Source organism: Pelodiscus sinensis, chromosome 15 (assembly GCF_049634645.1).
Source record: "Pelodiscus sinensis isolate JC-2024 chromosome 15, ASM4963464v1, whole genome shotgun sequence".
Classification (NCBI taxonomy): Eukaryota; Metazoa; Chordata; order Testudines; family Trionychidae; genus Pelodiscus; species Pelodiscus sinensis.
In genome coordinates, this window is record NC_134725.1 from 5,958,719 (window position 1) to 5,982,539 (window position 23,821).

General features: G+C 44.5%; 1 protein-coding gene across 3 annotated transcripts in view; it reads left to right on the forward strand.

Annotated features, from left to right (window-relative positions):
• Nucleotides 1-22,744, forward strand: part of LOC102446145 (solute carrier family 2, facilitated glucose transporter member 11-like) — a 33,839-nt gene extending 11,095 nt beyond the window's left edge. The window contains exons 4-13 of one of the 3 annotated variants that reach the window (XR_012895929.1): nucleotides 668-792; nucleotides 1,044-1,173; nucleotides 1,800-1,948; nucleotides 3,327-3,514; nucleotides 8,335-8,445; nucleotides 9,767-9,868; nucleotides 13,237-13,312; nucleotides 13,415-13,542; nucleotides 15,571-15,765; nucleotides 20,215-20,351. Coding sequence is in view for 2 of the 3 variants with exons in the window: in XM_075897941.1 (XP_075754056.1) it covers nucleotides 668-792; nucleotides 1,044-1,173; nucleotides 1,800-1,948; nucleotides 3,327-3,514; nucleotides 8,335-8,445; nucleotides 9,767-9,868; nucleotides 13,237-13,312; nucleotides 13,415-13,542; nucleotides 20,215-20,421 (1,216 nt within the window). In the remaining variant the exon portion in view is untranslated. Of the gene's footprint in view, nucleotides 1-667; nucleotides 793-1,043; nucleotides 1,174-1,799; nucleotides 1,949-3,326; nucleotides 3,515-8,334; nucleotides 8,446-9,766; nucleotides 9,869-13,236; nucleotides 13,313-13,414; nucleotides 13,543-15,570; nucleotides 15,766-20,214 lie in introns of all 3 variants that reach the window. The other 2 variants (XM_075897941.1, XM_075897942.1) reach the window with 2 other exon arrangements.
• The last annotated feature ends 1,077 nt before the right edge of the window (nucleotides 22,745-23,821 follow it).

Consider the following 23,821-nt stretch of genomic DNA (forward strand, 5'->3'; position numbering starts at 1 on the left):
CCCCAGGCACATGGCTATGGGGGGGCCCCTGCCCCCGGGCATGCAGCTATGGGGGGGCGCCCCCAGGCATGCGGCTATGGGGGGGGCCGCCGCCGGGCACGCAAGTGTCCCCGCCCCCTGGCGCCCGGCGGGCGAACGGCCACACCCCCTGGTGCCCGACAACCTCAAAAGGTTGGGGACCACTGCTCTAGAATAATCCTGGAGGTTTGGCAACCTTAAAGTCTCATAATAAGTCACAATAGCATTCATGAGTGCTAGTGAATTCAGTGCCCCAATGGCAACCCATATGCTTGTACCTCTCTTCATACTATCTTTGATCAACCTGTGAGTACGACTCCACATGAATTCCCATCCTACAGAAATGCTGACACTCGTTACGCATTTATAAATCCACTTGCTGCCGGGATACATTCATAAAGTAAAACTTTTGGACTCTGAAAGTGAAGAGTCATTTAATTTCTCCTTCACATACCCAGCTCTGTTATTTGCATAAACCATGCCACAAAGGGACAGTAATTACTGTACAATGCCTACAGTTAACTTATTTAAGGAGTTAAGTGCTTGTATGTTGGATAAGTAACAGCAAAGACATTAATCACCTGCACAGGAGGTATGCACTTTGTATCATTCTCTCTCTCTTTTTGTTTGTTTGTTTTTTTGTTTTCAGAAAGAAGTGTCAGATTGTCACTAACCTGATCATGCTGGTAGCTGCTCTTTTCATGGGCTTCTCTAAGATGGTCAAGTCCTTTGAGATGATTCTGATTGGACGCTTCCTATATGGCATTGGTACAGGTAATACTTCTGTATACATCAAACGGGAGTCTTTTCACTGTCCCAGTCTCCCTTCATTTCTGTCATTCCTTTAGAATTATTTTATATTACCCAACAACTATACTTTGTATGACATAGAAGACACTGACATACAACTTTTGGTCCAAGGGGCAGGGAGAGGAAATGAACAATGGGAAGATCATGTGATGAGATGGTTAACATTTTTCTCAATTTAATGGCCATCTCTTGCTCTCTCTTTCTTTCCTGTCAAGGTTTCTCGCTCACTATACATCCTCAGTATGTAGGAGAGATTTCACCCAAGAAGCTGCGTGGATTTTCAAACTCCACTGTCTCTGTTTTTCTGACACTTGGAAAAGTTTCAGGGCAGATTATTGGACTAAGGTAAAATAAAATCATATACCATTTTTTCCATATAGCAGCAGAAGCTGGTCTAAAGGGTTTTTTTTTTTAATTAAAAAAAATATAAAATAAATGCCACCCTCTAAAATCCTCAATAAGTCCTTTCATCTTCACATTTAAATGTTTTTTGTCTTAAACCAATAGACAGCTTTGACCAATCCTGAGATTTGAATGTTAAGTCATTGGGCATAGAAAAAATACAACAAGTTAACCACAATCTGAATTTTTTCCTTTATAGCCTTGCTACTGAGCGGCTTACCTTAAAAACTTCCTGAGGTTCATTTGAAATATTTTGGTGAGGTCTAGCACATTGGATCACATCTGAGAAGAGTAGCATATTAGATAGCTACTCAGTTAAAAATTAGTATCAGAATTTCATGGACTTCCTAAAGTTCAGGTGGGACCTAATAATTATCATTAGAAAGTTTTCCAAAGTGCTGTTGAGTTTCACAAAATTTGCCAGACTGTTAACCCAGCTACCTTGCTGAAATGCATTCACCACTGCAATTGGGTCCATCTGCTGTCTCTCTTACTTATCATTCAGAGAAAGTTACTGAATACTAATGTACTGGTTTGACCATAAGTGCACTTATACATATATTCTCCAGAGAGCTCTTAGGAAATGAATCGTTGTGGCCATTGTTGTTGGCTTCTACAGGACTCACAGCACTGATTCAGCTGATTCTGCTGCCATTCTTCCCTGATTCCCCATCCTACCTTCTGATACAGAAGGATAATGAGGATGCCTTCATGAAAGGTAAAATGCTTACTTCCCTTATTTCCATAAATTGTCTAATTTGTTCGAATGTAAACCACTATAAGAAAGTCCGTGGAGGGGGAGGGGGAGCCATGTTAGTCTGTAACCTTTAAAACGAGAGGTCCTGCGCACCTTAGGCTGTGTCTAGACTACACCTCTCTGTCGACAGAGAGATGTAGATTAGGCACGTCAAAACTGCTAATGAAGTGGGGATTTAAATATCCCACGCTTCATTAGCGTAAACATGGTCGCCGCTTTTTTTTGAAATGGAGCTTTTTTGAAAAAAAAAGGGCAGTCTAGACACGGATCTGTCGAAAATACACCCTTTTTTGACAGATCCTGTAAACCTCATTTTTTGAGGAATACAGGATCTGTCAAAAAAGGGTTTATTTTCGACAGATCCGTGTCTAGACTGCCGTTTTTTTTTTTAAATCTGTGTTTCGAAAAAAAGCGGCAGCCATGTTTATGCTAATGAAGTACAGGATATTTAAATCCCTGCTTCATTAGCAATTTCAACATGCTTGATTTGCATCCCTCTGTCAACACAGGATGCAGTCTAGATGTAGCCTTAGAGACTAACTGAAATTATATATATTGGATCATGAACTTTCATGGGTTTTGAGGAAGCTCATGATTCTCTCTCTATCTATATTTTTATTAGTCTCTAAGGTGCCACAGGACGACTTGTTTTCACTGCTAGAAGGGAGAGCTGACCCCTCTAAGTCTCTCACTACTTGAATAAACCTGCTCTCTCTACATGCATTTGTATTAAATACATTTTTAAAATGGTGACATTGAAGTCAACTCAGTATTAGTGTGAAATGACTTACTGTCGGCCCGGAAGCCAAAACTCTTCTAGTTATCTATTGGACAAGTGCCATCTGGGCAAGAAGACTAGACGTCATTGGCATATTGCCCTCACAACATACACCAAATCATGATGTGGTGAAATTGTTCTTCCTGGCCTCTGAGGATAGGACAAGAAGCAATGGGCTTAAACTGCAGCAAGGGAGGTTTAGGCTGGACATTAGGAAAAAGTTCCTAACTCTCAGGGTGGTGAAGCACTGGAATAAATTGCCCAGGGAGGTTGTGGAATCCCCATCTCTAGAGATATTTAAGAACAGGTTAGATAAATGTCTATCAGGGATGGTCTAGACAGTATTTGGTCCTGCAATGAGGGCAGGGACTGGACTCGATGACATCTCGAGGTCCCTTCCAGTTCTAGTGTTCTATGATTCTATTAAAACAACTCTATGCACAGGCAACTAATTAAGTCTCTGTGATTCAGACAGATTAAAAGGATTTGTTAATAAACCATGATGGAAATGAGCCAGTAGATTAAAACTATATATATATAAATATTTTTTCTTCTGCATAGCCATTAAGCAGCTCTGGGGTGACAGAGATCATCAAGCGGAGATTGATGACATCCTGAAGGAAAAGGCTGCAATTAAAAGCACTAAAAGCTTGCGAGTCCTGGAAGTATTTAAAGATCAGTCCTTGCGCTGGCAACTGTACGTGCTGGTCATCGTCATGACCACCTTGCAGCTTAGTGGCGTCAATGCAGTTGAGTGTTTCCCCTGTGTAAAAACTCGGCGTCGTTGCAAGGCAGCATAGAAGATGGCTAGCTATTTGTTACACTGTTATAGTCCGTGACACATGTTATGCAGGATGTCAGTCTAGGTGATCATCACATAATCCCTTCTGGCCTTAAAATCTAAGAATCTTGTCCCTTTTCTTCCTGGACAATGTGTCTCTGGTGGTTGCCTTTATAACTCTGCTCTGACTTTTCTAGTATGGAATCCTGAACGCATTAGAGAGTCTGCCAGTACAGATGATACCTTCCCTAAATGTCTCTGGTGCTAGTTCTTCCAAAGAGCCAGCATGGGCCTCTCTCTGACATAAGGGAACCTTCCCAGAATTGCTACAAGCAGCATGACTGGGAACACATATTCAATGCCCAGTTCTAGGGTCAGTGTCTACCAAAAGAGGAGATGGACAGAAACACACCAGTTCTGCATCACACTCTGGCTGTGTCTAGACTGTATTCCTTTTCCATAAAAGGGATGGAAATTAGACATATCGCAATTGCAAATGAAGCAGGGATTTAAATCCCCCCCGCTTCATTAGCATAAAAATGGCTGCAGCTTTTTTACAACTCGGAGCTTTGCTGGAAAAAAGCGCCTGTCTAGATGCAGATCTTTTGGAAAATAAAGCCTTTATAAAGGGATAAGGGATCTTTCGGAAAAGGCTTTATTTTTCCAAAAGATCCGTGTCTAGACTGGCGCTTTTTTCCGGCAAAGCTCCGAGCCTGAAAAGAACGGCAGCCATTTTTATGCTAATGAAGTGGGGGGGGGGTTAAATCCCCGCTTAATTTGCAATTGCGATATGTCTAGTTTGCATCCCTTTTATGAAAAAGGGATGCAGTCTAGACACAGCCTCTGGGTATGTCTAGACTGCATACCTCTGTCGGCAGAAGGATGCAGATTAGGCAGGTCGACATTGCAAATGAGGCAGGGATTTATATATCCCGTGCCTAATTTGCATAAAAATGGCTGCCGTGTTTTGCCGACTCAGCACTTTGTCGGCAAAAAGCAGCAGACTAGAGGGGGATCTGTGGAGAAAGAAAGCCTTTTTCAACAGATCCTATAAACCTCCATGCGGGAGGCATAAGGGATCTGTTGAAAAAGGCTTTCTTTCTCAACAGATCTCCCTCGATACTGCCACTTTTTGCTGACAAAGTGCTGAGCTGGCAAAATGTAGATCTGGCACCCCAATCTCCTGCCCCACATCACAATCTCCTCCTACCTTAGGGCACATCCCAAACCCCTACACTCCAGTCCCCTGCTCTAGGTCACAACTGCCTGCTTCATCCCAACTCCCTCGCAGACTCCAGTCTCCCTCCTGCACCCCAGTCCCTTACCCCAAGCTCCCCTCTGCATCCAGCCTCCATCTCAGACCCCGCACCTCCCCCATTGATATCCTGGAAAAGTGTGGCCCTCAACCACTTTCCAAAATCTTGGAGTGGCCCCTATCAAAAAATATTGCCCCCTCTGATGTAAGAGTATATATAATTAATGGAACAAAATACAGGACTATGTAGCACTTTAAAGACTAACAAGATAAATAACAAGGTAATAAAGTGATAGGGAATAGCCAGCATGGGTTTGTGAAGAACAAGTCATGCCAAACTAATCTGATAGCCTTCTTTGATAGGATAACGAGCCTTGTGGATAAGAGAGAAGCGGTGGATGTCATATACCTAGACTTTAGTAAGGCATTTGATACGGTTTCGCATGATATTCTTATTGATAAACTAGGCAAATATACCTTAGATAGGGCCACGATAAGGTGGGTGCATAATTGGCTGGATAAGCGTGGTCAGAGAGTTGTTGTTAACTGTACTAAATCCTGCTGGAAAGGGATAACAAGTGGAGTTCCACAAGGGTCTGTTTTGGGACCCGTACTGTTCAATATCTTCATCAATGATGTAGATATTGGGATAGAGAGTACGCTTATTAAGTTTGCAGATGATACCAAACTGGGTGGGGTTGCGACTTCTTTGGAGAATAGGGACATAATTCAAAATGACCTTAGCAAGTTAGAGAAATGGTCAGAGGTAAACAGGATGAGGTTTAATAAAGAGAAATGCAAAGTGCTCCACTTAGGAAGGAACAATCAGTTCCATACATACAAGATGGGAAGCGACTGTCTAGGAAGGAGCATGGCGGAAAGGGATCTAGGGGTCATAGTGGACCACAAGTTGAATATGAGTCAACAGTGTGATGCTGTTGCAAAAAAAGCAAATATGATTCTAGGTTGTATCAACAGGTGTGTTGTAAGCAAAACTCGTGAAGTCATTCTGCCGCTCTACTCTGCACTAGTTAGGCCTCAGCTGGAGTACTGTGTCCAGTTCTGGGCGCCACATTTCAAGAAAGATGTGGAGAAATTGGAAAGGGTCCAGAGAAGAGCGACAAGAATGATTAAAGGTTTAGAGAACATGACCTATGAAGCCAGGCTTCATGAACTGGGCTTGTTTAGTTTGGAAAAAAGAAGATTAAGGGGGGACATGATGGCGGTTTTCAAATATCTAAAAGGGTGTCACAAGGAGGAAGGAGAAAATTTGTTCCTCTTGGTTTCTGAGGACAGGACAAGGAGTAATGGGCTTAAAGTGCAGCAAGGGAGGTTTAGATGGGACACTAGGAAAAAATCCCTAACTGTCAGGGTGGTCAAATATTGGAATAAATTGCCAAGGGAGGTGGTGGAATCTCCCTCTCTGGAGATATTTAAGAACAGGTTAGATAGACATCTGTCAGGGATGGTGTAGACGGAGCTTGGTCCTGCCTTGAGGGCGGGGGGCTGGACTCGATGACCTCTCGAGGTCCCTTCCAGTCCTATGATTCTATGATTCTATGGTTTATTAGGTGATGAGCTTTCGTGGGCCAGACCCAATTCCTCAGATCAAATAGTGGAAGAAAATTGTCACAACCATATATACCAAAGGATACAATCAAAAAAAATGAACATATATGAAAAGGACAAATCAAATTTCAGAACAGAAAGGGGATGCGGAGGAGGAAGGTAAATGTCTGTGAGCTAATGGTATTAGAGGTGATAATTGGGGAAGCTATCTTTGTAATGGGTAAGATTGTAATGAGTAAGATAGCTAGAGTCTATTTTACCCATTACAAAGATAGCTTCCCCAATTATCACCTCTAATACCATTAGCTCACAGACATTTTCCTTCCCCCATCCCCCATCTGTTCTGAAATTTGATTTGTCCTTTTCATATGTGTTCATTTTTTTAATTGTATCCTTTGGTATATATGGTTGTGACAATTTTCTTCCACTATTTGATCTGAGGAAGTGGGTCTGGCCCACGAAAGCTCATCATCTAATAAACCATCTTGTTAGTCTTGTTAGTCTATCACTATAATTAATGGAGATTGCCTAACTCCTAGAACTGGAAAGGACCTTCAGAGGTCATCAAGTCCAGTCCCCTGCCTTCACAGCAGGACCAAATACCATCCCTGACAAATTTTTGCCCCAAATCCCTAAATGGCCCCCTCAAGGATTGAACTCACAACCCTGGGTTTAGTAGGCCAATGCTCAAACCACTGAGCTATCCCTCCCAAAAAAGGAGCCTCCAAAAGAAGCAAGAAGGGCATGTGCCTAATTTTAAGTATAGTCCCCTTACTAAAGGTGCCTCTTCTTATTTTCTGGAAAGTCCCTGTGTGCTGCAATCCAGCCTCACAGACTACAATTCCCATGAGCCATTGGGGGAAACAGGAAGGAAGTGACTCTTGTGTGGGAGATCAGGGGCTCTCCACATGTGGGACTCTACCCTTGGATTGTGGAAGAGAAGGGAAGCCAGGCTGCTGTGGAGGAGTCTGATCCAGTCCCGGGGCTGTTGGAGTGCAGCTGCAGACGGGACTGGAGGCCTTTGGAGCTGGGATCTAGCAGGCTGCTTCTGATAGGCTCAGCATGAGGCTGTAAGCGATTGGGCCGTTTTGGGAAAGTGGTGCCTGGGACAGAGCTGCTGCCTAGCTTGGACCCTCGTACACACTGCCGACCGAGAACCTCCACCACAGCTGCAGCTCCTCAAGCGCGCCCACGCAAGCCAGAGTGTGGGACTCTGAGTCCAGGGGTGCGCACACTCTGGGGTGGCAGTGCAAAAGCTAGATATATATGCACTTATTGTTGTGCACTTTGTCAATGCTGTTCATTGCTAATCTGTTAAACCCTGTTTATTTAAGTTAAGTAAAGATTGTTTATCTTAATGTAGTCTATTAGATGTATATGAGTTGTAGTTGTTGTTCAGGAATTAGATCCAGATTTATGTTGGAATGAGTATGTTCCTGGAGGCTCTCAAGGCACACCAGTATGTGTACAAGGCCAGCCAGATCGAGGCACCGCCATTTTACATTCATTACGAGCAAGGGACTGCAGTAAGGGGGTGGCTAGGGCTTTCCCCAACTAAACACCATCGCCACTGGGATGCTCAGGATCTCCCTTTGGGTTAAAACCATCAGGCGCCCAGGCACACCTGTGAGTGTGACCTGCTCCCGAGTAGCCCGGGGTGGAAAAAGGGGGTTACATGAGTTACCAGTGTGCAAACCTAGAAAGCTGTGGTTAGAAAGACAGGAATGGATAGAGACAGAACTTCACTTATACAAGGAGCTTGTGATTCGTTATCACACATATAGAGAGCCCTACGTGGCACCAAAATGAACACACCAGTGAACTGAATGAGTGGATGCAACCTACCCATCAGTAAATTTGCATTGTATTAGAATATTTTTTGTCTGATCTCTGGTTCACACAAGGAATTTCACAGCAGGCCTCCAACATGACTGTTCACACTATCTTCTCTCTGCATGTTTCAGATCTATTTCTACTCTTTTGAAGTGTTCCGTACTGCCAGGTTTGAAGAAGATCTTATCCCCTACTTAGCAGTAGGAGTTGGCGTGTGTGAATGCCTTTCAGCTGTATTGTGCGTAAGTCTCACTAAACTTTGTAGGAAGAGAGGGATGTGTTCAGAAATAGCAAAAAAAATTAATGTGTGGCTTTGGCAGAAGGGAGCTAATCACTTAGCTGTAAACTAACCAAGAAATTTCCTCCTACCTATAAGCCACATGAAGCTGCGAAAGGCCCTTCCCTCCCATTAACTTTGTCCTCGTTTTACTCTGTGAAATAAGTTTCACCTCATGCTTTAACCAAGCATGGCTTTGTACAGATTACTGCTTTGTGAATAGACAGGAACAGACAGGAAGAGAAAAAGGCACAGGTCCAATGGCCCCTACAAGGGCAAAATAGTGGATTACGTGAAGCCCTGTGAAATTTTGAATTGATTTAGGATTGTGCAGTTTGGCCAGGGGCAGCCCGTCCATAAAGGCAAACTAGGCGGTCACCTAGGGCACCAAGTTAAATGGGGCGCCAAATGGTGGCGCAATATCGTTTGAGGGGGTTAGAGGTGAGAGCGCTGATTGCATGGTTCACTTAGGGCGCCAGTTGCTGGCAGCTAGTCTAGGGCCGCCCTTGAGTTTGGCACAGATCTGCATGTAACAAAGGAATTTATATCATTTGCCAAGAAGCTGGTGCATGTCTAATCACTGCCATTGTGGGTCAAAAGATGTTATTGCCTGCAGGGAACGGCTATCAACTGGCTGGACACTTTCCTTATTCAGATCAGGGAAAGTTAATAGCTCCTACCATGGAGGAGACTAAAGTCTGTGAACTCTTTTATCCCCTCAATGTTTAAGGAGTTGCAGTGGAAGCTCTAGCATATATAAGCCTTTCAAAAACATGTGCTTTGAGCCTTATTTTCTGTGATAAGCCTCAGGTTCGAACTACCTATGTGTTGACTTATGATCTTTTCTCATGACACAAGATAATGCAATAATCATTCCTGCAAATAGGGTAGATATATATAGCTCATGTTGGCACATACAGCACTCTTGGCTAAAAACAGATTATCTCTAGATATCCAGGGATCAAGACTGACACACAGAAATTAAAGTAAAATATACCTCTTCCCCATGGTTTTAAAGAGGAAATATTAAAATGGGAAAATATTTCTGAATAAGTCAATAGGAGATGAAGCAGAATCAGTCCAACCATACTGCATAAATCAGTCTTTCTGGTCTAAAGGCATACTCCCCAGTACAAGGGATGAACTGAAACGTCCATAAAATTCATCAGATGTTTAGAGAGTCTCTCAGTTACTCTCTGAGAAGAATGTTAGCAGAATGGGATGTCATCTGTTCATTTGAAGCCGGAGTTAGCCACATTTGTGCTGGTGTGTTTTCTGGTTTCCAGAGCTGCCTTATCGAGCGGTTTGGCAGGAGAATGCTGTTGTGCGGAGGATACGTTCTCATGATTTTTGTGTTAGCACTCCTCACAATGACTCTCTCACTGCAGGTAAGGAGATTTCCTAATACTTGAAATTGGGGGAAGGGGTGTTCAAATAAAAGGGGAGGCACTGGCGACATGCAAGGAGAGTCTGAGGGGCCACGGGGCTCCCCGCAATGTCAATGGTGGGAGGGATAGGGGGGGGGACGTGGCACACAAAGCAGGAGTCAGGCCTCCTCACATTCACCAGCGGCCGCAGGGCAATGCGGCTCCACTCCCCAGCATATCACCCGGGGGAGGGATGGGACTGCCCCCCACACTCACCAGCAGGAAGTGGGGCCATGCAGCCAGCAGCTGGGAAGCAGAATCATGTTGTTCTGTGTCCCCACTGCTGCTGGTGAGTGTGAAGGGGGGTGGACCCCTGCTGCAGGCACCAGCCCCCCCCTTCACTAGCCCCATTGCTGGGGGAGGGGGCTAGAAGGAAGAGATGGGGTGGAGCAGCAACAGGGCAAGGGCAGAAAGAGCAGGGGAGGGGTGGGGCCAAGAGTAGAAGGGGGATTGTCCTGACCCTCCCCCAGGTAGCATGGGAAGGAATCATGAGGAGGAGGTCACATGGCTGGTGCTCCGCTGTGTGCGCATTTTTTCCAGAAGAACGGCTCTTGCGCAAGAGGGGGGGGTTTGCACAAAAACGGAACCTCATTAATTATGCAAATGAGGCCTGGCAATATTCCACGCTTTGCCTCATTTGCATATGTTTTTGCAGAAAAGGCTGTAGTTTAGACATAGCCTACCAGTAGCTGTTTACTGAGTGTGAGCGAGCAGACCCAATGCCACTTTTAACGTTCCCACAGGGCTGAGAGCCGAGGTCATGTTATTTATCCCATAGTCGGCTCCCAGCTAGCCAGCCCAGGGAGTTGTGGCCGACAAAGGACATCTGATAGAGAACCCCTGGCGTTTGCACTTGCAGGGTACCAGGCTGTGTACAACTAGGATGGAAACTTCCTTCCTGGCTCTCTGAGGCCTGCCAGTGTGTCATATGACAGTCAGTATTTGCAATCTGGCAATACTGATCAGTCTGGCTCCTCCACTTATATAAATCCATGGTATGCCCACATCTTGAATACTAGGTGCAGTTCTGGTCACCCCATCTCAAAAAAGATCTATTGGAATTGGGAAAGGTACTGAGAAAGGCAACTAAAATGATTAAGGGTGTGGAACAGATTCCATGTGAGGAGAGATTAAAAAGACTAGGGCTTTTCAGATTGGAAAGGAGACATCTATGAGAGGATATGATAGAGGCCTATAAAATCTTGACTGGTGTAGAAAAAAAATAATAAGGGGAGTTTTATTTACCTCTTCACTTAACACAAGAACTAGGGGGTCACATAATGAAATTAATAAACAGAAAGTTTAAAAACAAACAAAACAAAAGCAAGTATTTCTTCACACAGTGCACAGTCAACCTGTGGAACTCCTTGCCAGAGGATGTTTTGAACACTTTAACAGGGCTCAAAAAAGGACTAGATAAATTCATGGAGGTTAGGTCCATCAACAATTATTAGCCAGGATGGAAGGGAGGTAACACCCTTGCTCTTGGTGCACTAGACAAAAGGGGGTGGATCACCAGAGGATACTCTATTCCGTTCATTTCCTCTGAAGCACCTGGAGTAGCCACTTTCGGAAGACAGGATAGATAGACCATTGGTCTGAGCCAATATGGCCATTCTTATTTAAAAATGAATTACAATAAAAAAGTTTAGTACAGAAATTCTCCAAGACAGTGATCTCTCAAGATAGCAGTGATGTGAGAGAACACCCCTAATAAATAAATGCATTTTAAAAATCTTCGTCTACTAGGAAACATATTTATGTAAGTTTCCCAGCCACTAATCTAGCATTCAGGAGAGGTCACTAAAACGTACTGCAACCAACAAATGCTCTGGCCCCTGTTGCTTATCGTGCCACCATTCGCTCTACTGCTTCATCCCCTGTGGCCCTGGACTGTCACCTTCTGCCCTGTCACCTCGGGGAGTCTGTCTCTGAGATTCCATCCAGGTCTCAGTGTGGAACCTCACTGCTAGTGCGGGCGGGGCTGCCTCTTCCACAGAAACACCGTCCCGCCGTGGTCTAACCTCCTGATGGTCAGTGAGTTGGCTCTAGCGGTCACAAAACAAAAAAAAACCTCTCGGTGGCGCCTAATCAGCCCACGCCACCAAGCAGAACACCTTTGTCCCACCTGCTCTCTCTTCCTGAGGGTGTGGCACCCAAACCTCTTGCGTAGGGAGTGCGGTTCAGTGCTGAATTTGCAGTGAAAAGCAAGTTTGCTACTTTCATAAGTTATTTGGGGGGCATTGCAGCTCTGCCTCCCTTACTTCTGCACTGCCTTCGGAGCTGGGTGACTAGAGCATATGCCCGGGTCTGACGGCACAGCAGCAGCACAGCAGTATGATACGGCAATACCATACCACGCCATCTTTGCTCCCACGCTGCTGCCTTCAGTGCAGAGCCCGCCAGAGACTTTCCACCCACCCTTGCCTGTCAGGGGAGGGCTCATCCAGACTTTACTTACAAATTATAATTTGAAATTAGCCTCGCCAATGAAGCCAAAACTAATGCCCTGACATGGTCGCAAACAACAGCTGTGCGAGGAAGCTCGTCTTGGTTCATCGTTTTCAAACCCATTATGTTTTCTCAGGTACAAATATTGTCTCCTCTATTGTACAGTCTTTCAGAGTGTGTATTATTGTTTCAATTTCAATTCACATTTCCATGCTACGACTAAATGCACAACACTGCATGTAAGCGGGGAGGGTGTTGGGGGCAATTATGGGAGGTGTACACCCCCACAGGGGGTGACTAGGGAAATCCCTGCTTTTCAGTATCAGCTCCCATTTCTGATCTTTCCTCCCAGGCAGGGACTTTTCACAACAAAATAACCACCAAAGTGAACGTCAGTCACCATGGTAGAAAGCAGGGACCAGGGCCGGGTTTCCAATTAGGGAAGCAAGGATGGTGGGGATCTAGGGGGTATCAAAAAGTGCGGAGCTGCACCCAAGTAAGGAGGCTGCTGAAGGCACTGGGAGCGTCTCGGCTCCTTTCCAAACTTGGCTGCCCAGTCGACTCTGTTCCTTGCCAGGGAAGGGCTTGGCAAGGAACCCCTTTACTTGCACAGGCAGAGCGGGAGCACAGCTGCCAAGCTGGTCTGTGAGAGGGATGGAAGATACCCAGGGATCGCTCGCCATGGGGAGAGGTACACTGCCCCACTTGCATCTCACCTGGACTGGGGGTGCTGTACCCAGACCGGGCTAGAGAGCCATGCAAAGTGGAAGGGGGCGGGTGCTAAAGATGCAGTGTCTAGGGGTGCGCACGGTGTAAAGGCAGCCCTAGAAGGGAGCGTGCTGTTCAAGAGTCTGCTCTCACTTTTCCTTTTTCACTAGCATCGGTTCTTCTGGATGCATTACTTCAGCGTCACGCTGATCTTCCTGTTTGTTATCTGCTATGGAATTGGACCCTGTGAGTACATCCATTTTAGAGAATGGTGGGGTGCATCAGAATGGATGGGTTCTTTGCAGCAGCCAAAGAATTAAAATAACGAAAGAAACATCTCTTCTCCAGCTGGCGCCACAGTAGCCATAATAACAGAAATCTTCAGCCAGTCATTCAGACCATCATCTTTTCTCATTAATGGATGCATCAGCTGGATGTGGCTTTTTGTCCTTGGAATGATTTTTCCTTACATTGTGGTAAGTGACTCTCTGAACCATAAACCTCATGACGCCATCTGGCTGAGGGCACAGGAGTACACTAGTCAAAAGACTATCCAATAAGCAAATGCTTATTGGACAGTCGACTAGTCTTTAACATCCTTAGTTCAGTCCCCTATGCTGAGGCAAAACTAAGTATTAGCTAAACCACCCCACAAAAGTGTGTTTCAAAGAGCCTGTTACAAAGGTTTCACACCACTCCAGAGGCACTCAGAAACCTCGAAAAGACTGCTGAGCTACATTGAGGGGAATATGGGCATGTAGTGGCCTGTTTCTCAAGGAAGTGGATGAAGAGTAAAGGGACACACGAGTCGGTAGATTTGATCACTCAAGGGCAGAGGGGCTCAAACCGTGCGGAAGGCCTCCCAAAGGGAGGTAGAGGAATGCGTCCAGGGAGGCGTGAGCTGTGGAGTTGTTGTTTTTTTAAAAAGCTCTGTAGTAAAGGTGACAGGGGCTTGTGTGAAAGGGCCATGCACACCTGGCTGGGGGGGATGAGATAAGGGGGAGAGTAGGAGTCACATCACTCAGGCTCTCCTTCTTCACCTCTCCAGGAGGTGCCAGGGCTCCAGCTGTTGGCCCCAGGGTGGCAGCATTAGCACAAAAGTAAGAGTAGCCATGTTTTGAAACGTGATATTGACAAATCACATTGCCACCCCACTGTGCTGCTGCTGTCCTGCCTTCAGAACAGGGCACCCGGCCATCAGCCTGTTCCCCACTCTCTCTCCAGAGCTGGGCGTACGTGGGCAGGGAGGGGAGGTGTGCATGACTGGAGCCACAAGGGAAGTGGGGCTCACTCAAATAAGTCTGAGAAGCGTTGCAGTGGAGCAGTTCTGTGAGGTCCGCTCTGAGGAAGGGCAGGCCATGGCCAGGGAGAAAAACTCCAGTATTAGTGAAAACAGCTGCAGAAGTAGGGAAGTCGTAAATATGAGTGAGACTATTCAAGGTGCACAAAGGGAGGGGCAAAAATTTGGCACAAAAGGGGATTCCCAGCTTTTCCTTGGAAACAGGGAGAGAGCTGAGGGAACTAAGTCCACACCACCCATGAAATCAGCCTCCTTCTAGTAACCTTAATAATTGGGCTGCATCCCAAAGAAACATTATTTATGTGGGTCCTTTGACCACATGGAAAGGCAATGCTCTAAGTATGGGGGATCCCAATTCACTCCCTGATGTGTTCAGGCTAATGCAGTCAGCCAGGAGTCAGAGACTTCTGTGGTGGCAGAGGGAGAGCTGGTTAACTTGTCGGGTCTGACCTCCTGAAAGGTGGATTAGTTTACAATTTTGGCCACACAGAAATGTTGATGTGTGACGGACGTGGCAAGACATTGGTGCTTGGATTTCCCTGGTCAGGAGGGATGTGATGCAGGAGGGTAAAAGGACTAGCTTTAGGACAATTTAAAACCACCGTGGCCTGATCAAATCGGAATGGGAAAGTTAAAGGGGTACTCGGAAAGTAGGAAGTTGTTTAAAACGTACCAACAGCTGTGTTGCCTGAGAATTACGTGATGCCACTGCCCAAAGCTGCCAGCACTGTGACCTGCAACAAGGGAACAAATCCCTGAGTTGGCAGACGTTCCTCCGAGGAGAGAAAGGGAGCTGAGGGGGAAGAGACGTCTCAGCCCCCTTAAAAGGACAGAATGTGTTCCAAGAGAAAGGGGAGGCGCTGTTCCCCACTCCGGCACCTCAAGGGCCACAGGGCCTGCTTAGGGCTGGTGGGGGCGCTGAGCAGCATAGAGAGCTGGCTGCCTCTAGCCCCACCCTTTCTGCCTGAGGCTCCACCCCTTCCAGGAGCACGCAGCTCTCCCCTCCCCTTGCCTAGGGTCCCAGGCAAGCTGTCGACTCCCCTGTCATGAAGAGTTCCAAAGGACTAACACTGTGGAGCCACAGCCTGCCCCTCGCAGAGCAGAGCACTGGGAAAAGGAAGCAGAGAATTCGTTCATAAGGAGATAAAACTCATGCTGCACATGGGGATAGTGAAAGTGTCAAACAGTCTCTGGATTTCTCCAGGTGGTACAGTGCTCAGAAAGGATGCGACTGTACGTTCTTGTGTGGATTACACAGACGGCTTAATATCATCACAGTTCCTGAGCATAAGAACATAAGAACGGCCGTACTGGGTCAGACCAAAGGTCCATCCAGCCCAGTGTCCTGTCTGCCGACAGTGGCCAGTGCCAGGTCCCCCCGTAGAAGTGACTTGAACAGGTAATGATCAAGCGATCTCTCTCCTGCCATCCATCTCCACTCTCTGACAAACAGAGGCCAGGGACACCATTCCTACCCATCCTGGCTAATAGCTATTAATGGACTTAACCTCCATGAATTTATCTAGTTCTCTTTTAAACTTTGTTCTAGTCCTAGCCTTCACAGCCTCCTCAGGCAAGGAGTTCCACAGATTGACTATGCGCTGTGTGAAGAAGAGCTTCCTTTTATTTGTTTTAAACCTGCTGCACATTAGTTTCATTTGGTGGCCCCTAGTTCTTATATTATTGGAACAAGTAAATAACTTTTCCTTATTCACTTTCTCCACACCACTCATGATTTTATAGACCTCTATCATATCCCCCTTAGTCTCCTCTTTTCCAAGCTGAAAAGTCCCAGTCTCTTTAATCTCTCCTCATATGGGATCCATTCCAAACCCCTAATCATTTTAGTTGTCCTTCTCTGAACCTTTTCTAATGCCAGTGTATCTTTTTTGAGATGAGGAGATCACATCTGTATGCAGTATTCAAGATGTGGGCATATCATGGATTTATATAAGGGCAATAAAATATATTTGTCTTATTCTCCATCTTTTTTATTAATGATTCCTAACATCCTGTTTGCTTTTTGACCGCCGCTGCACACTGCATGGACGTCTTCAGAAATATCCACGATGACTCCAAGATCTCTCTCCTGATTAGTTGTAGCTAAATTAGCCCTCTTCCTGCAAGCTGCATAGAAACTTTTTAAAGACACCATAATAGAGGCCCAACTTAAATGTATAGCCCAAATTAAAAAACATAGTAAGAGACCTAAAAAAGAGTCACCTTGGCTTAACCACCATGAAAAAGAAGCAGTGAGGGACAAAAAGGTATCTTTCAAGAAGTGGAAGTCCAATCCTAGTGAGATAAATAGAAAGGAACATAAACACTGTCAAATCAAGTGTAAAAATGTAATAAGAAAAGTAAAAAAAAGATTCTGAGGAACAGCTAGCTAAAAACTCAAAAAGCAATAGCAAAATGTTTTTTAAGTACATTAGAAGCAGGAAGCCTTCTAAAAAACCAGTGGGTCCCCTAGACGATCGAGATGCAAAAGGAGAAATCAAGGACAATAAAGCCATTGAGGAGAAACTAAATGATTTCTTTGCTTCAGTCTTCATGGCCAAGGATATTAGGGAGATTCCCAAATCTGCACCGTCCTTTGTGGGTGATGAATCTGAGGAACTGTCCCGGATTGAAGTGTCATTAGAGGAAGTTTTGGAACAAATAGAAAAACTTAACGTTAACAAATCACCAGGATCAGATGGCATTCATCCAAGGGTTCTAAAAGAACTCAAATGGGAAATTGCTGAACTATTATCCGTGGTTTGTAACCTATCCCTTAAATCGGCTTCCGTACCTAATGACTGAAAGATAGCTAACGTGACTCCAATATTTTAAAAGGGCTCTAGAGGCGATCCTGGCAATTACAGACCGGTAAGTCTAACTTCAGTACTGGGCAAATTAGTCGAAACAATAGTAAAGAATAAAATTGTGAGGCACGTAGAAGAACATAATTTGTTGGACAAAAGTTAACATGGTTTCTGTAAAGGGAAATCATGTCTTACTAATCTATTAGAGTTCTTTGAAGGGGTTAACAAACATGCAGACAAGGGGGATCCAGTAGATATAGTATACTTGGATTTTCAGAAAGCCTTTGACAAAGTCCTTCACCAAAGGCTCTTGTGTAAATTACATTGTCATGGGATAAGAAGAAATTTAATGTGGATAAGTGTAAAGTAATGCATGTTAGAAAAAATAACCCCAACTATACGTACAGTATGATGGGGGCTAATTTGGCTACAACAAATCAGGAAAGAGATCTTGGAGTTATCGTGGATGGTTCTCTGAAAACGTGCAGTGGCAATCAAAAAGGCAAATAGAACATTAGGAATTATTAAGAAAGGGATAGAAAATAAGACCCAGAATATCTTACTGCCCCTGTATAAAACTATGGTACGCCCACATCTTGAATACTGTGTACAGATGTGGTCTCCTCACCTCAAAAAAGATATTTTGGCCTTGGAAAGGGTTCAGAAAAGGGCAACTAAAATAATGTGGGGTTTGGAACAGGTCCCATATGAAGAGAGGCTAAAGCGATTGGGGCTTTTCAGTTCAGGGAAGAGGAGACTGAGGGGGGATAGGATAGAGGTCTATAAAATCATGAGTGGTGAGGAGAGAGTGAATAAAAAAAAGTTATTTACTAGTTCCCATAATAGAAGAACTAGAGGACACCAAGGGTACGTCGAGACTACAGGGTTTTGTCGACAACCCGCTTTGTCGACATAACAGTGTGGACGCAAAGGACGGTGTAGATGCAATAATGCCTTCTATCGACAGAACTCTGTCAACAAAAGGTGTTATTCCTCGTAGAATGAGGTTTACGTACATCGACAAAACTGCTGAATTTTGTCGACGTTATGTCGACAGAAATCAAAGGCAGTGTGAACGCAGGTATAGTTTTGTCGACAAAAGTCCACTTTTGTCAACAAAACCCTGTAGTCTAGACACACCCCAAATGAAGTTAATGGGTAGCAAGTTTATAACTAATAAGCGAAAGTTCTTCTTCACACAGTGCACAGTCAACCTGTGGAACTCCTTGCCAGAGAAGGCTGTGAAGGCTAGGACTATAACACAGTTTAAAGAGAAGCTAGATGGTTTCATGGAGGTTAGGTCCATAAAAGGCTATTAGCCAGGGGATAAAATGGTGTCCTTGGCCTCTGTTTGTCAGAGGCTGGAGAGGGATGGCAGGAGACAAATCGCTTGATCATTGTCTTTGGTCCACCCTCTCAGGGGCACCTGGTGCTGGCCACTGTCGGCAGACAGGCTACTGGGCTAGATGGACCTTTGGTCTGACCCAGTACGGCTGTTCTTATGTTCTTATCATATAATATGTATAGTTGGGGTTATTTTTCCCAATGTGCATTACTTTACATTTATCCTCATTAAATTTCATTTGCCATTTTGTTGCCCAGTCACTTAGTTTGGTGAGATCTTTTTGAAGTTCTTCACAGTCTGCTTTGCTCTTAACTACTTTGAGCAGATTAGTATCATCTGCAAACTTTGCCACCTCACTGATTACCCTTTTCTCCAGATCATTTATGAATAAGTTGAATAGGATTGGTCCTAAGACTGACCCTTGGGGAACACCATTAGTTATCCCTCTCCATTCTGAAAATTTACCATTTTCCTACCTTTTGTTTCCTGTCTTTTAACTAGTTCTCAATCCATGAAAGGAAGTTCCCTCTTATCCCATGACTACTTAATTTACGTAAGAGCCTTTGGTGAGGGACCTTGTCAAAGGCTTTCTGGAAATCTAAGTATACTATATCTACTGGATCCCCCTTCAAAGAACTCTAATAGATTAGTAAGGCATGATTTTCCTTTACAGAAACTATGTTGACTTTTGCCCAACAAATTATGTTCTTCTATGTGTCTAACAATTTTATTCTTTACTATTGTTTCAACTAATTTGCCTGGTACTGATGTTATACTTACCAGTCTGTAATTGCCAAGATCGCCAGTAGAGCCCTTTTTAAATATTGGCGTTACATTAACTATCTTCCAGTCATTGGGTACAAAAGCTGATGTAAAGGGTAGGTTACAAACCATAGTTAATAGTTCTGCAATTTCACATCTGAGTTCTTTCAGAACCCTTGGGTGAATGCCATCTGGACCTGGTGACTTGTTACTGTTAAGTTTATCAGTTAAATCCAAAACCTCCTCTAATGACACTTCAATCTGTGACAAGTCCTCAGATTTGTCACCTACAAAGGACGGGTCAGGTTTGGGAATCTCCCTAACATCCTCAGCCATGAAGACTGAAGCAAAGAATTCATTTAGTTTCTCCACAATGACTTTATCGTCTTTAAGTGCTTCTTTTGTATCTCGATTGTCCAGGGGAACCACTGGTTGTTTAGCAGGCTTCCTGCTTCTAATGTACTTTAAAAAAATGTTATTGCCTTTTGAGTTTTTGGCTAGCTGTTCTTCAAACTCCTTTTTGGTTTTTCGTATTACATTTTTACACTTTATTTGGCAATGTTTATGTTCCTTTCTATTTACCTCACTAGGATTTGACTTCCACCTTTTAAAAGATGTCTTTTTGTCTCTCACTGCTTCTTTTACCTGGTTGTTAAACCACGGTGGCTTTTTAATTTTGGGTATACATATCCCATGCCCAGAATTAGACTCTCTAGGCAAGGCAAAATATTTCAGAATTCTATACCTAATGATATTAACAATCCCAATAGATCATGCATTCAAAAGTCCGCCTTCATTAATGACTGGGGATTCTGTTTTATTACAGAATTAAGAATTTTCCTCATTCCTAAAATATAACCCTACACTCAAGAACCAAGAGACTCAGAGTCAGAAGGGCATTTTTCTTGTAATCTTCTCTTGTTTTTGTTTTTAGGAACTCCTTGGACCTTTCTGCTTCCTTATTTTTTTGGGGATCCTTGTGTTCTCATCAATCTTCATCTACCTATTTCTCCCTGAGACAAAGGGGAAGTCAATTATGGAAATTAAAGGGGAATTTAATAAGTTAAATTTTGGAAAGAGTCAAGCTGTGGACACAGAAAATAATTTATCTAAAGAACATACCCTGTGTACCAAATTCTGACTGCTCAGATGGAAACAGTTATGAATTAGAGGGACAGGAAGCACTGTTGCAAACAGATTGAACTATATTCCTAATATGGACTGTTAGTTTTACTGTCTTATTATTATTTTGATAAAATTATATAGAGATGAAATTTTTCATGCTTTAGTCTTATTTTTCTGCAGATAGCCAAACATTTTCAAGACTGCTTAGGGCATTCAATTTGAACTCTAGTCAATCCTGCCCCTGGATTCATTTACATAAGACCTATGCTTAATCAGTTTCCCATATTACAGTGTGTCTTTCATATTGAACAAAGAAACAAGTTTACAAAAAACAGAGAAATGGGACTTAAAAAACCCCACACAGTTGAGGCAACTCAAGAACGTGCAGTTCCTGAAATTACTTCTATGTATTCACATAAGTTGACTGCATTTCATATTGATTGTGGCCCCGATCCAAAACCCATTGAAGTCAATGGATCAGAACTGTTCATAAGAAAGAAGCAAGACTGTGTGTTTAGGAAGCAATGGAAGACCTTGTCAAGTAGCTATTGATAAAGAAGAGGAAACAGGTTGCTAAAAGAGGGTCACTGTAAACAGTTCAGCCAGACTGGATGACCCATATCAAGGGAATTAAATTAGGGTACGTCTACACAGCAACATTATTTCAAAATAACTAGCGTTATTTTGAAATAACTTAGTCCGTGTCTACACAGCAGGCAGTTATTTCAAAATAAAGTAGCCCAGTGTCTGTGAGTCTGTAACGCTGACGTACACGGCCACACCCCCTGGCTGTGTACATCAGCACCTTGCCCCCCTTCCTCATCCGCTGCGGCGCTCTGCACCGCTCAGCTGGGGGGATCAAGCGGCGGCAAGTGGCCGTTTGGGGTCCACGCTCCCCATGAAAGGAGAGTGCAGACCCCAAATGGCTGCTTGCCACTGCTTGCTCCCCCGCGGCGGGAGGGGAAGGGAGGTGGGGCGGTGATGTACACAGCCCCGCTTCCTGGCCGTGTACATCACCGCACCGCACCGCCCCCCCTCCCCTCACAGCAACCCGGCTGAGCAAGCGCCATGGCGGGAGGGAAGAAGAAGGGAAGGGGGGCAGGGAGAGATGGTGGGGAGAGAGGCAGGAGGAGGAGAAGAGAAAGAGATGGAGAGAGAGGCAGGAGGCGGAAGAGAGCTGGGGGAGGAGAGGCAGTAGGAAAAGAGAGAGAGAGAACGAACTCAGGAGAGAAGACCTGAAAATCCCGTCTTATGACAGGCTAATTGGCTAGTTTTGAAATAATGTTGAAATACTGTCAAACTGGAGGACTTCTTACTGTAATTCCTGTAACCCTCACTGTACAAGGAATAAGGGAAGTGGGAGGAAGAGTACGCTATTTTGAAATAAGTGCTGTATAGATGCTCCCAATTTCGGAATAAGCTACACAATTCACATAACTCGAAATAAGCTATGCAAATTGAGCTAAGCCCTGCTGTGTAGACACGGCCCTTAATGAGTTTACCAGACAAGTGAAAATCACCATGGAAAAACTGGATGCATTTACCGAAGATTGGGACAAAGGCAAAAGGACCACTCTGCAATTAACTAAAGAAAGCATGTCAAGTCTAACTTCTGGGCAGCCGGTTTATAGAATTTTAGGTGGTACCCAGAATGGATCCAAGCAGAGTTGCCCAATCCAGAGGCTTTGGGGGCCCCACCCTTCAGGGAAGTCTGGGGCATTAGCAGAATGCCTGGTGCCAGCAGTAGCGAGTAACCTGGCCCGAGCCAGCACCTGCTCCTCCTCCTCCCAGCCCTGCTGCTCCTCTTGTCCCAAACCCCTGCGACCACTTTGCCTCTTCCCGACTTCAACCCCAGAAGCCTGTGGGGCAGCGTCCCCACTGCTGGCATCAGGCTCCCCACTGGTCCCCCAGACCATTCTGGACCCAGCATGCACCTGAAGTGCAGGACCCCTCAAAACATGGGACTTGGGGCAGTTGCCCTGGTCCATCCTATAACATCAGCCCAAACCCTGGTGGAGCCAGGTCCACATTCCTGAATATGGGTGGAGCTCAGGCACCCTGAGCCCAGATAACTTGCCACCTATGCTGCTCAGATGAAAAATTTGAATCTATATCCATCCGCAAGTCACAAAAATGGTCTGCAGATGCCAATATCTGTGGACCTAGTGCAGATATCCTTGGACTTGCAGGACTCTATCGCTAGTAAAAATTAATGGAAATAATGGGAAAAGAGCATCTCATCACAAACAATTGCTTTTTCCCATAGATGTATAAACACAACAGATGAAGTGACTATGCTAAACATTATATTTGTATTTTAATAAAGCATTTGATACAGCTTCTAATAAAATCTTTAGTCTTACTTCTTATTGGCTGGAATTAGAATATTGCCATATGACCTCAATACTTTGAATTTAAAAATGACAACTATAAATGGCAACATACTCAATTGACAAGAAATTTCTAATGAATTACCAAACTGTACATTGAGAATAGTTAAGAACTCAGTTCTTCAGCTCTTCACTTAGGAAGGTTAGAAATACGTGAAGGAAACAAAATGGTATTCAGTCCAGAAAAATACTGTGGAACATTAATTAGTAGGAGCAGTAAGGACAAAAGAAACGATACCAGGTATCATTAAATTAAGCAACAATTTGCATTAAGAAAGATGGTTGTATACCAAAGCATCACACAGCTCAGCAAGGAAACAATTTTCTCTGTATGAGTTGTGTTAAAGTGAGACCTGGAATACTTTGTTCGGTCCTAAGCATCTCAGTTTCAAAACATTGACAAATTATAGGACTTCAGCAAAGAACACCAAAAAACAGAAAGGGGCTAAGTGGACTGATTTATGAGGAAAAATGTGAAAAGGCTAAATAGGTATAACGTGGCTAAAATGACTGCAACAGAACAAGCAGCGACAATTTAAAAATATCTGAAGGCCAGGCTATAAAACATCAAAGATCAAGAGAAATTATTTAGGACAAAAAGATTAACTGGAATTTTGGAGGTGGAGGGGGAGCCTGCGCAGGCCTCCTGTCGGTGTTCCCTGGGCTCAGGCTACCCACTGGCATTTCCCAAGCCCAGCCCAGAGCAGGAGGAGCCACACTAGGCAGCCGAGCAGTGCTGGTAGGAGGGCCTACTCAGGGACAGGGGGAGGAGTTAGAGATGGGGGACCACTTACCCCAGCCTGTGGCAGGCCACATGATGAGCCCTGTCCTGAGCTGGCCACTCTTTGTGGTGCAGCTACGCCAGGTGGTCACTTTGCCCCCAGTGGTGACTGTGAGTATCACATCCCTCCTCTCTCTACCCCCTCCCTTTCCATGTTATGGAAAACTGTCCCATTCCCAGCACTTCCCATTTTCCTGGCACAACCAATACCTGACCTTGCTTTAAGTTAGGAGAAGAAGCAGCAA